This window comes from Callospermophilus lateralis, chromosome 17 (assembly GCF_048772815.1).
Source record: "Callospermophilus lateralis isolate mCalLat2 chromosome 17, mCalLat2.hap1, whole genome shotgun sequence".
NCBI lineage: Eukaryota > Metazoa > Chordata > Mammalia > Rodentia > Sciuridae > Callospermophilus > Callospermophilus lateralis.
Genome location: NC_135321.1, coordinates 48199702 through 48213904, shown reverse-complemented (window position 1 = coordinate 48213904; position 14203 = coordinate 48199702). Strand labels below are relative to the sequence as shown.

Below are 14203 nucleotides of genomic sequence, written 5' to 3'. Positions count from 1 at the left end.
AGGGAACAAGAAAATAAGACACTACTGGAAGAAAAAGGTTTAAAGAAGGCCAATGAAGTCATGAGGCTGGAGAGAGGGTAAGCAAGGAAAGGAGTAGTACTGATAAGCTCAGAGAGGCAGCAGGAGGCTAGTGTGATTTAGGACTATGGTAGAAAAATCATTACCAGGTACTAAACAAGGACCCAACAGGAATCTATTCTTTTTGAGTTTGTGCTGGGGACAGAACTCAGGGCCTTACCTATGCTATGCACGTGCTCTGCCAGTGACCTAAATCCCCAGTCCTATTTACAAGTTTATAAGGACTGGGTGCTATATGGAAAAACACCGCCAGGAGCAAAAGCACAAGCAAGGTGAGAACTGACAGGCTACTACCCAACTCTAGGCAAGAGAATATTTTGTTATGAATAAGAGCAGACTGAGGGGCTGGGGTTATAGTTCAACGGTAGAGCACTTGCCTCGCACCTGTGAGGTACTGGGTTCGATGCGCAGCACCATACATACATACATACATACATAAATAAATAAAATAAAGATATTGTGTCCATCTTTAAAAAAAAAAACCTTTATAAAAAAAGAGAAGACTAATATTTGTATTTCCAAATATATTAAGTAATAAATATAGGAAACCTAAGTTTACATTTAATGAAAAAAATTTTGCCCTAATTACCTGTTGAAGATATTGTCCTTGTTCACCCTTCTCCGCAAACTGTGGGAAAGCCATGTGCAAAAACTGCAGTAGAATAATAGGTGGAATACTAGAAGAAGTTTTATCCATGGAATCAAACAAATCTCTAAGGGCTTAAAAACAAAGCAAATATTGCCTTAGAATAATAACATATTTAATACATGCTACTATAAATTCTTAATTCTTAAATTTAAAAAACCCTGCTCAACTATATTTAAGTATATCTATTCTTTCATAATTGTTGTACTACTACTAAGATACTCATTTTTAAATCTTGAAGAATTCACCAGATGTCTTTTTATGCAATCACTAGCTATTAACAACTTCTGAGCCCTGATGCTCTTTCTCCTTGCCAGCCTTTGTCTTCCCCAAACAAAGCAGGGTGTATTAACTCAATACAGAGAACACATAACCTCTGTCTAAGAATCAAACAAGCATATCATCACTGTTCTGCCATTCTGCCATTATCAGGCCATGAGATCACCACTTTCAAATTACCTTCCTTTAATCACACAGTTGGTTCCTATCTAATGAACTCTTGAATATTGAAATATGAATCCTTACATATTTCTTTACTCCATCAAACAGCAAAGAACCAAAACTACTTTGCCTTCTTCAAAACCTTTCCCCACTAATCCTTGCCTACCAGCCTTAAACCTCAGTCTTGAAATTAGTTATGCTAATTCAGAATACCTTTCCTCTGCTGACTTCATAGCTATCACACCTCACCTTTTCTTCATGTATTGCAAAACTCAGACCAATTTTATCTTGTATTGTTTTATTAACATCTAAGATGTAAAATGTCATTCATCTGTCATTATTGCAGAGGCTCAATAAATTGTTCTTGAATAAAAAAACTAAACTGGATGTTTAAAAAATATTAAATTAAAATATTAAGAAGATAGGCATGCTGGGATTACCCAGCCAGGAGGCTAAGGCAGCATCGTAAGTTGAAGGCCAGCCTCAGCCACTTAGTAAACCTGTTTCAAAATAAAAAGGGCAAGAGGGTACAGTTCAGTGCAAAAATGTCCCTGGGTGGTTCAATTCCCAGGACTACCAAAAAAAAAAAAAAAAGAAAGAAAGAAAGAAAGAAAGAAAAAAACACAATAAAGATTGAAAGACTAATAAGACATGACAACAAAACTTCCAAGGCCAGATGAGACTGGCACATTCAAGGTGTATGGCAGTAAATGACAACAGTAACTAAATGCAATGTGTGATCCTAAAGCTGATAAAAACACTGTAATGAAAAATAGTGGGACTGTGGCAATGAATGAAGTCTGTATTTTTAAACATCGAACAGTAAAGTGTTAAACTCCCAGATTCTGAAAATGGACACTATCTTACAGTTATAAATAGCATCCTTATTCTTAGGAAATAATTAACATTCAAGAATAAAAGACATGATGTCTGGTACCTTATTCTAAAATGAGTCAGAAGAAAACTGCAAGCAGTACAGAGAAACGATAAACTAAATAGATGCGACAAAAAGTAACTGGAAAATTCATATATACTTAAATTCTGTAAATTTAAATTTCAAAATAAAAATTTTAAAGGCAAAAAGCAAAAATATTTGGAAGGTAGAAAAACTTCAAGTTCAAGGCCAACCTTGGCAACTTAGCAAGACCCTAATTTTAAAAAGACAGGGGGTCTGGGAGCTCAGTGATAGTGCGGATTGAACCCAGGATGCTCTATCAAACACACACACTCTCCCTCTCTCACACACACACACACACACACAAGCAAAAATGTAAAAAATAGTACTTTCACCCACCAATACTATAAACCTACTATATGATGCAGGACAAGTTGCTGAAATTCTGAATTACTCTTATTAAATACACAAAAAGAAAAAAAATCAAATGAACTAGATATAAATGATCAACTTTGTCACTGAAAACTTGAGAAATAAAACAAATATAGAAGTAAGTTCAGGTTAAAATTTAACTCAAAATGATGCAAAAAAAACCTACTGTTTATAGTACTAAAAATTAATGGGCGCGCCCGCAAGGTAGAAGACCTGCGACCGACAGAACAGGTCAGCGGCCTGCCGGCATGGTAGTCACGTCACCCCAATTGGAGTAGGGGCGGGGCAGAGCAGAGCGGGAGCCTGCGCCCGGAACAGGCCCAGTGACCCGCTGGCGTGGTAGTCACGTCACCCCAATTGGAGTAGGGGCAGAGCAGAGCTGCCGCCCGCGCCCGCAAGGTAGGCAGACCTGCGACCGACCAGAACTGGCCCAACAGCCCGCCGGCAGGGTAGACACGTCACGCCAATTGGAGGAGGGGCAGAGCAGAGCCGCCACCCGCGCCCGGGACAGGACCAGCGACCCGCTGGCGTGGTAACACGTCACCCCAATTGCAGTAAGGGCAGAGCAGAGCCGCCGCCCGCGCCTGCAAGGTAGGCAGACCTGCGACCGACCGGCAGAACAGACCCAGCGGCCCTTCAGCATGGTAGACAGATCACCCCAATTGGAGGAGGAGCACAGCCGCCGCCCGCCCCTGCAAGGGAGACTTTTCAACTATACAAGAGCAATATAAATATATAGGGAGAAAATTCAATAACACAACAGTTTCACAAAGCAGAAAGAAACTCGAGCAGTATGAAAAGACAAGGAAAGAAAGGACCACAAGCAATGCAGGTCAACTCAACTTTAGAAGAGGTAATAGTTGCAGCAGATGGAATGTCAGATAAAGAATTCAGGATATACATGCTTCAGATGATCTGGAGTCTCAAGGAAGACATTAGACAGCAAAATCAGACAATGAAAGATCACTTCGACAATGAATTACATAAACAAATCCAAGAAGCAAAAGATCAATTATACAGGGAGATAGAGGTTATAAAAAACAAACAGAAATCCTAGAAATGCAGGAAGCAATAAAGCAACTTAAAAACTCAATTGAGAATAATATCAGCAGAGTAGAACACTTAGAAGATAGAACATCAGACAATGAAGACAAAGTATTTCAACTTGAAAAGAACATAGACAGCACAGCGAGACTCTTAAGAAACCATGAGCAGAACATCCAAGAAATATGGGATAACATAAAGAGACCAAACTTAAGAGTCATTGGGATACAGGAAGGTATAGAGGTCCAAACCAAAGGAATGAGCAATCTATTCAATGAAATAATACGAGAAAACTTCCCAGACTTGAAGAATGAGACAGAATCCCAAATCCTAGAAGCCTACAGGATGCCGAATGTGCAAAAACATAAGAGATCCACACCTAGACACATTATAATGAAGATGCCCAATATACACAATAAGGAGAGAATTTTAAAAGCTACAAGAGAAAGGAAGCAGATTACATTTAGGGGTAAACCAATCAGGATAACAGCTGATCTTTCAACACAGACTCTGAAAGCTAGAAGATCCTGGAATAACATATTTCAAACACTGAAAGAAAATGGGTTCCAACCAAGAATTGTGTATCCAGCGAAATTAAGCTTCAGAATGGAAGATGAAATTAAAACCTTCCACAATAAACAAAAGTTAAAAGAATTTGCAGCTAGAAAATCATCTCTTCAAAACATCCTCAGCAAAATATTACAGGAAGAGGAAATGGATAATATCAATGAAAACCAACAGCGGGAGGTAGTACAGTTAAGGGGGGAAAAATAATCAAAGAGGAAAACAAACCATGTTTAGTAACATAAATATGGCTGGAAGAATAACCCATATCTCAATAATAACCCTAAATGTTAATGGCTTAAACTCACCAATTAAGAGACACAGGCTAGTAGAATGGATCACAAAACAAGACCCAACAATATGCCGCCTTCAGGAGACGCATTTGATAGGAAAGGACATACATAGACTGAAGGTGAAAGGTTGGGAAAAATCATATCACTCATATGGACTTCGGAAACAAGCAGGAGTGTCCATACTCATATCAAATAAAATAGATTTCAAGCCAAAGTTAATCAAAAGGGATAAAGAGGGACACTACATACTGCTCAAGGGAACCATACACCAACAAGACATAACAATCATAAATATATATGCCCCAAACAATGGTGCAGCTATGTTTATCAAACAAACTCTTCTCAAGTTCAAGAGTCTAATAGACCACCATATAACAATCATGGGAGACTTCAACACAACTCTCTCACCACTGGACAGATCTTCCAAACAAAAGTTGAATAAGGAAACTATAGAACTCAATAACACAATTAATAACCTAGACTTAATTGACATATATAGAATACACCACCCAACATCAAGCAGTTACACTTTTTTCTCAGCAGCACATGGATCCTTCTCAAAAATAGATCATATATTATGTCACAGGGCAACTCTTAGACAATATAAAGAAGTAGAGATAATACCATGCATCTTCTCTGATCATAATGGAATGAAACTGAAAATCAACGATAAAAGAAGTAAGGAAAGATCATGCATCACTTGGAGAATGAACAATAGGTTACTGAATGATCAATGGGTTACAGAAGACATCAAGGAGGAAATTAAAAAATTCTTAGAGATAAATGAAAACACAGACACAACATATCGGAATCTATGGGACACATTGAAACCAGTTCTAAGAGGAAAATTCATTGCTTGGAGTTCATTCCTTTAAAAAAGAAAAAACCAACAAATAAATGATCTAATACTTCATCTCAAAATCCTAGAAAAAGAAGAGCAAAACAACAGCAAAAGAAGTAGAAGGCAAGAAATAATTAAAATCAGAGCTGAAATTAATGAAATCGAAGCAAAAGAAACAATTGAAAAAATTGACAAAACTAAAAGTTGGTTCTTTGAAAAAATAAATAAAATCGACAGACCCTTAGCCATGCTAACGAAGAGAAGAAGAGAGAGAACTCAAATTACTAGCATACGGGATGAAAAAGGCAATATCACAACAGACGCTTCAGAAATGCAGAAGATTATCAGAAATTATTTTGAATCCTTATACTCCAATAAAATAGAAGATAGTGAAGGCATCGATAAATTTCTTAAGTCATATGATCTGCCCAGATTGAGGCAGGAGGATATAGACAACCTAAACAGACCAATATCAATTGAGGAAATAGAAGACCATCAACAGACTACCAACTAAGAAAAGCCCAGGACCGGATGGGTTTACAGCAGAGTTTTACAAAACCTTTAAAGAGGAACTAATACCAATACTTTTCAAGCTATTTCAGGAAATAGAAAAAGAGGGAGAACTTCCAAATTCATTCTACGAGGCCAACATCACCCTGATTCCTAAACCAGACAAAGACACTTCAAAGAAAGAAAACTACAGACCAATATCTCTAATGAACCTAAATACAAAAATCCTCAATAAAATTCTGGCGAATCAGATACAAAAACATATCAAAAAAATTGTGCACCATGATCAGGTAGGATTCATCCCTGGGATGCAAGGCTGGTTCAATATGTGGAAATCAATAAATGTTATTCACCACATCAATAGGCTTAAAAATAAGAACCATATGATCATCTCGATAGATGCAGAAAAAGCATTCGACAAAGCACAGCATCCCTTTATGTTCAAAACTCTAGAAAAACTAGGGATAACAGGAACATACCTCAACATTGTAAAAGCTATCTATGCTAAGCCTCAGGCCAGCATCATTCTAAATGGAGAAAAATTGAAGGCATTCTCTCTAAAATCTGGAACAAGACAGGGATGCCCTCTCTCACCACTTCTGTTCAACATAGTTCTCGAAACACTGGCCAGAGCAATTAGACAGACGAAAGAAATTAAAGGCATAAAAATAGGAAAAGAAGAACTCAAATTATCACTATTTGCAGATGACATGATTCTATACCTAGCAGACCCAAAAGGGTCTACAAAGAAACTACTAGAGCTAATAAATGAATTCAGCAAAGTGACAGAGCCCTAATATCCAGAGTATACAAAGAACTCAAAAAATTAGACAATAAGATAACAAATAACCCAATCAACAAATGGGCCAAGGACCTGAACAGACACTTCTCAGAGGAGGACATACAATCAATCAACAAGTACATGAAAAAATGCTCACCATCTCTAGCAGTCAGAGAAATGCAAATCAAAACCACCCTAAGATACCATCTCACTCCAGTAAGACTGGCAGCCATTAGGAAGTCAAACAACAACAAGTGCTGGCGAGGATGTGGGGAAAAGGGTACACTTGTACATTGCTGGTGGGACTGCAAATTGGTGCAGCCAATTTGGAAAGCAGTATGGAGATTTCTTGGAAACCTGGGAATGGAACCACCATTTGACCCAGCTATTCCCCTTCTCGGTCTATTCCCTAAAGACCTAAAAAGAGCATACTACAGGGACACTGCTACATCCATGTTCATAGCAGCACAATTCACAATAGCAAGACTGCGGAACCAACCTAGATGCCCTTCAATAGACGAATGGATAAAAAAAATGTGGCATTTATACACAATGGAGTATTATTCTGCATTAAAAAATGACAAAATCAGAATTTGCAGGGAAATGGATGACATTAGAGCAGATTATGCTAAGTGAAGCTAGCCAATCCCTTAAAAACAAATGCCAAATGTCTTCTTTGATATAAGGAGAGTAACTAAGAACAGTGTAGGGAGGAAGACCATGAGAAGAAGATTAACATTAAACAGGGATGAGAGGTGGGAGGGAAAGGGAGAGAGAAGGGAAACTGCATGGAAATGGAAGGAGACCCTCAGGGGTATACAAAATTACATACAAGAGGAAGTGAGGGAAAAGGAAAAAAAATACTAGGGGGAGAAATGAATTACAGTAGAGGGGGTAGAGAGAGAAGAGGGGAGGGGAGGGGGGAGGGAGGATAGCAGAGGATAGGAAAGGCAGCAGAATACAACAGACACTAGTATGGCAATATGTAAATCAATGGATGTGTAACCGATATGATTCTGCAATCTGTATATGGGGTAAAAATAGGAGTTCATAACCCACTTGAATCAAAGTGTGAAATATGATATATCAAGAACTATGTAATGTTTTGAACAACCAACAATAAAAATTTAAAAAAAAAATAAAACTAAAAAAAAAAAAAAAAATTAATGGTTGACAACAATGAGACACCACCTTGCACCCCTGGGACGGCTAAAGTAAAAAAGTCATAATACTAAATGTTCACAAGGATGTGGAAAAATCAAAACCCTACTATATCACTACAGGGCATGTAAAACGGTACAGCTCCTTTGGGGAACAGTCTGGCAGTTTCCTCAAAAGGTTAAAAATTAAGTTACCTTATGATCCAGAAATCCCACTCCTATTTATAGACCCAAGATAAATGAAAACACGTATTCACACAAATATTAACACACCAACATTAGCCATATTCATAAGTCAAAAAGGAGAAACAATCCAGATGTCCACAGATGATGAATAAATGAAATGTGACATGTCCACACAACAGAAGCTTATTCAGCAATAAAAAGAATGAAGTACTGATAAATGCTACAATGTGGATTATCTTTGACAACATTATATGAACTAAAGGAAAAGATTACACTGAAATAGTCTATACAATTTACAGAAAATGTCCAGAATAGGCAAATCTTAAGACTAAAAGCAGATTAGAGGGGGGAAGATGACTGCTCAGTGTTATGGAATTGCATTACAGAGGGGTTTGTTTATCTTGAAGTAATAAAAATTTATAAAATTAACTGTGGTGACATTCAGACAATACTATGAATATATTAGAAAATAATGAATAGTACACTTCAATGGGTGAATGTATGGTATGTGAATTATATTGCAATAAAGGTGTTGGGGGGGAAAAGCATGGCTGCAAAACCCTATCAATCTATTCCAATTATTTCAGAGAGTACTCACGTATAAAAAGATCCAAAATTATTCTCATATAAAAAAGAAACAAGGTATTTCTACCCTTTAAGAATTTCTAGGGCTGTATAGCTCAATGGTAGAGTTCATGCTCAACACACATGAAGCCCTTTGATTCTATCCCTAGCACAACCAAAAAAATAAAATTTTTTCTTTTCTATTTCTCTTCATACACATAACTCCTTTATACTAACAACCACTAAGACTTTTATAATGATCACATCAACCATGATAAAACTTATTTCTGGCTATCCCCAAAGTCATTCCCAAACATAAATGTATCTAATAGAACCTGAAATCAAAATAATAATTCAATCCAAAAAAATCCAAATATTATTTTTCAAAAAAAAAAAAAAATCACTGGTTTATAATTTGTTTAATAAGTTTCAAGTTATTTAATGTGAAATATAAAAGCACTCCAAATTTTAATGAAGTAATGTACAAAATAAATTTTGTAAATTGTAAAGGTAGCTGAAAAATAAGTGAAAAGTGGGCTGGGGATGTGGCTCAAGCGGTAGCGCGCTCGTCTGGCATGCGTGCGGCCTGGGTTCGATCCTCAGCACCACATACAAACAAAGATGTTGTGTCCACCAAGAACTAAAAAATAAATATTAAAAAATTCTCTCTAAAAAAAAATATATATATATATATATATGAAAAGTAACATTGATTGAATATTATAAGTAGTCTATTTATCATACTGACCTGCAGTAATATACTGTGCTGAAGCCATTTCCCCTGAAGCTCTCAAGGCACCTGCATACCTAGGAAAGTTATGACAGAATTAAACAATAAGATTAAACTCATCTTGAAACTCAAATGGGAAGAAATCAATTAAAAGAACTGATGACACCCTTCAACTGATTCTCAGAGTATTTTTTCTCTTCTTGTCTTGCTCATTTAAGCATTATATGGTTAAAAAAAATGCTTAAATCAAAAAATCATATGACTACATTCAGCATTAACTTCCTGTATAACATTAAAGATGTCATTTAAGTTTCAAGTCAGTTTGCTCATCAATAAAGAGTTTCTATTAAAGGAATTTTAAATTCATTTTTCAGATTTTTGATGCCAAGTTAATTTACAATAGTACAATAGAATAATCATCCAAAGGAAATAAACCAATCATTATTCATATAGTCTCTTATAACAAAGGATCAGAAACTATCATTCATAACAAACACTGGGGGAGGAGAGCAATCATACATTCACGATGATGAAAACCATGCTTATGTGCTACACACCCACTAAAGAGGCTAAAAGGAAAAAGATCAATAGCACCCAACACTAACAAGAATGGACAAACAGAACTACTAATACAATCAATGATGTGAACAAATCTCAAAAACTTTTTGCTGAGTGAAACAAGTCAGACTTAAAAAAAAAAAAAAAAAAGTACAACCTGTATGATTCCATTTATTTTAATTTCCAGCATGTACAGACTAAAATGAAATCAAAAGTTGCTAAAGGTGAGTAGAAAGGATGAGGATTCACTGAAAAAAAGCATAAGAAAACTTTCTAGGATGACTGAAATGTTCTATATTCTGATAGGAAACAGATTACAGAGCAAATGTAAAACTCAAAGAAAAAAAAAACTGGTCAAACTGAGTACTTAAGGTATATACATTTCTCTAGATCTGTTATGTCTCAATTTTAAAAAAGCAAAACTCTGTGCTAACATAAGTAGAATGAAAGAGATCACAGAAAAAAAATATGTTAAACTATATCCAACTGAAGTGTTTTTTATTTTCATGTTTGTTTACATCCTTTTGAAACTGCCATGACTTAAAAAAAAGCAAAGCATTCTGCACTTAAAGGATCAAATAGGAAAAAAAAAAAAAGAACTTTAAGTAAGAATACTTCCAAATTTCAGAGAAATGAAAGCAGGATTTACAACCAAAGAGAGAATAGGGGCGGGGGAGGAGGGGGAAGAGGAGGAGAAAGAGGAGAGGGAAGAGGAGGAGGAGAGGGAGGAGAAAAAGAACAAGAACATCAGCAACAACAACAACAAAACCCGTTGACAGTTATTTTTCCTTGGTGGTTCATAGGTATTTTTCCACTAATTTCATGAGTTTATGCTCACTGATGAGGACCTACATCAGTCTTGATTCTGATTCTTTTCTGTTAGTAGTTTTATTTAGTTTTTTTATTTTGTTTTATTTTGTTTGTTTTAATGTGGTAGTAGGGATCAAACCCAGTGCCTCCACAAGTGCTAGGCAAGCACTCTATCACTGAGCCACAACCCTAAGCCCCTGTTTGTAGTTTTTAGGGCTATTTTTGTTTTTCAAAATTTTCTAAAAATCTAAGCGTGGGGTTTCTTTTAACTTATCCTAATACTCATTGGAAACTTTTAGATATTGCCTGTCCTCTATCTAGCTACTTCTTTTTTTTGGTGTGCTGGGGATTGAACCCAGGGCCGTATGCACACAAGACTAGCTACTTCTTATATTATAAATATTAACAATTCTAGAACTATATTTTTTTAATATTTATTTTTTAGTTGGACACAATATCTTTATTTTATTTATTTATTTTTATGTGGTGCTGAGGATGGAACCCAGGGCCTCGCATGTGCTAGGTGAGTGCTCTACCACTGAGCCACAGCCCCAGCCCTCTAGAACTATATTTCATGTCTAATTTTTTTCTCCACATTTTCAAGAAAGATTTATATATTGTGCCCTGGAGAATGCCTCAACATTTTACTGATTTGTATGTCAGGTTTTTTTTTTCCCCCACTGCTTATTTATCATGACAATAACTATTGGTATAGATGTGTAGAAATTATAACATTCTTATATTTCTAGTGAGAATGTATAATGGTACAGCTACTTAAGAAAACAGTTTGACAGTTCCTCAAAATGTTAAACAGAGTTAACATACGTCTGAGCAATCCACTCTGGTATATAACCAAGAGAAATGAAAACAATTTGTCCATGCACAAATTTATAAATATCTGTTCATAGCAACATTACTCACAACAGCCCAGAAGTAGACACAATCCAAATGCCCATCAATAGAACAAATGGGTAAACAAAATTTTATAAACATATACAATAAAATATTTTAAAAGGAATGACATGTTAACATATCTTACAACATGAATAAACCTTGAAATTATTATGCTAAGTGAAAAAGAAGCTGGTTCCAAAAGCCACACAGTATATGATTCCATTTACATGTAAGAAATGCCCAGGACTGAGGCTGTTGCTCAGTGGTACAGTGCCCACCTAGTGCATGTGAGGTGCTGAGTTCAATCCTCAGCACTACATATGAATAAGTTAAAAATAAAGGTATTGTGTCCACCTACAACTAAAAAAAACACTGAACAGAAAGAAAGAAATGCTCAGAATGGTCAAATTCATAAGACAGAAAGTGGATTAATGATCACCTGGCGCTAGAGGTGGGTGGAAGAATATTAAGAAGCATTGGCAACAAGTAATAAGTTTCTTTTTGGAGGGATGGATTCTAAAATTAGACTGCAGTGAGCTGCACAACCTTATAAATATAATAAAAACCACTGAACACTTGAAAAAAGAATTGGTATGATAAATGAATATCTCAATAAAGATGCTAAAAAAATAAAATACTACTACTATCCACCCAAATGTGAACCTTCCTCATCCAGAAATTTAAACCATTTCTCTTTAGTCTTACCTTTTAAGGGCATCTTTGAGTTCAGGCACAGATCGAATACATTGAACTGTAGCATTCATGTAACAAGTATTACCAAGATTTGTCAACCCACATGGTAATTCCATCTGATTTTAAAAGAGAATTAATTCATATTTATAAAATGACATGGCATATAAATCACTAAAGTTCACACATCAAATCAAGTACCATTTACCAGTGCCTAACAACTTACATTGCACCTTCAACCAACAAATAAATTTTATTTGCATCATGCTGGCATTAATTCTGTTTTAATTCCTTTCTTGAGAATAAGAACTACCATATCAGTCCTACCTCCTTTGCAAGCTTATAAACAGACTAGGGAAGCAAAATATGCATAAAAGCACTGCAAAAACACCCAAAAAACTAACAACAACAACAAAAAAGAATGATGCGACTAAATGCTACATGTTAAAAAAAAATATTGACTCATATGTATTGGCCAGTTTTACACTGATTCTGCATTTATATTCAAGATATGGGCTAGGTCATAGCTCACTGGTAGAGCACAAAAAGCAAGCAAAGCACTGGGTTTGATTCCCAGCACTGTAAATGAAAAAAAAAAAGAAGCTTCAGGGTAATTAGATAATTTAACATGGAGCACTTGAGAATTTAAAGACAGTGCTATCTGCCAGATATTTATTGCAGATATTAATTTACTTTATAACTTTATGTACATCCTACAACAACTCTTATCTGTAAAGTTACAGTCCTTAAAACCTCATAGTTTTGAGGCTTATAAGCATAAGCCCTAACTTATTAACTTTATTTTTAAAGTTAAATGGAAGTAAGCCTAAATAAATTCACTTGCAAGTTAGAAAGGCAATAACAGGGCTGGGGCTGTAGCTCAGTGGCAGAGTGCTTGCCTACCACATGTGAAATACTGGGTTCAAACATTAGCGCCACATAAAAAAATAAACAAATAAAATAAAGGCATGATGTCCATCTACAACTACCAAAAAAATTTTAAAAAAAGAAAGCAATAACAATCAAGGTGTAATGGCTGTTTTAAAAAAATATCTAGGGGCTGGCGTTGTGGCTCAGAGGCAGAGTGCTTGCCTAGCATGCGTGAGGCACTGGGTTCAATCCTCAGTACCACATAAAAATAAAAGATATTGTGTCCACCTATAACTACAAAATAAGTATTTTTTAAAAAATCTAATTGTATGATTTATTATAAGCTATTTTCAAAAATAACAACATTCTTGGGCTGGGGTTGTGGCTCAAGAGGTAGAGCGTGCACCTAGCATGCATGAGGCACCGGGTTCAATCCTCAGCACAACATAAAGTAAAAGACATTGTGTCTTCCTATAACTAAAAAATAAATATTTAAAATAATAATAATAACTCTTATTTACTGCCAAAAACACATCTTGATATTAATGATTAAAATGTTTAGGTGCTACTTTCTGAAAGACATTTTAATAATTGTCTTTCCAAAAGTAGTGAAGAAATGCAAAATGTGATCATATCTTACAGCAGATGCTAACTGCTCTTCTGTCATGTCTTCCATGAAGACAGTTTTAGATGAGGGTTCCTCCGGAAGAGCATCTGCTGACCCCATCATTAGTAGAGTAATTCCCTATTTAAAAAAAATAATAATTTCATGAAAAGCCTAAAAGTTGATAATGTTTACATCTAGTAAAAAGAAACAAAAGAACACATATTAAATTATTCTACTGACTGATTACAGGCGTCCCAGCAATTAAAAAAAAAAAAAAAAAAAAACAAGCATAATGGTCACATCTTACTTTTTTTGCAAAAAATTTAGCGTAAAATCTGTGATTATGTAGTAAAATAGTTTATAACAGACATAAACTGCATGAAAGCAATAGCACAAAGAACAGGAACAGGGAAATGGAGGTATACTGTTGTAAGGGTCTTATTACTGAAGTCATTTGTTATTTGAAGATACACACACACACACACACACACACACACACACACCCTTATAGTAACAATTTGAAGATACTGTTTAAGACCACTCAATATCAGGAATCAACAAACTTTCCCCAGTAGGGCTATATGATACATATTTGAGACTTGGTGAGTC

At 35.6% G+C, this 14203-nt stretch overlaps 1 protein-coding gene across 2 annotated transcripts in view; it reads right to left on the bottom strand.

Annotated features, from left to right (window-relative positions):
- The window catches only part of Usp14 (ubiquitin specific peptidase 14), a 45845-nt gene that overhangs the window by 18796 nt on the left and 12846 nt on the right, over positions 1-14203 (bottom strand). The window contains exons 4-7 of one of the 2 annotated variants that reach the window (XM_076837270.2): positions 13628-13732; positions 12133-12236; positions 9184-9242; positions 668-798 (exon numbers count right to left, since the gene is read on the bottom strand). In XM_076837270.2, coding sequence (XP_076693385.1) covers positions 668-798; positions 9184-9242; positions 12133-12236; positions 13628-13732 — 399 coding nt within the window. The remainder of the gene's footprint in view (positions 1-667; positions 799-9183; positions 9243-12132; positions 12237-13627; positions 13733-14203) is intronic. The other variant, XM_076837271.2, reaches the window with a different exon arrangement.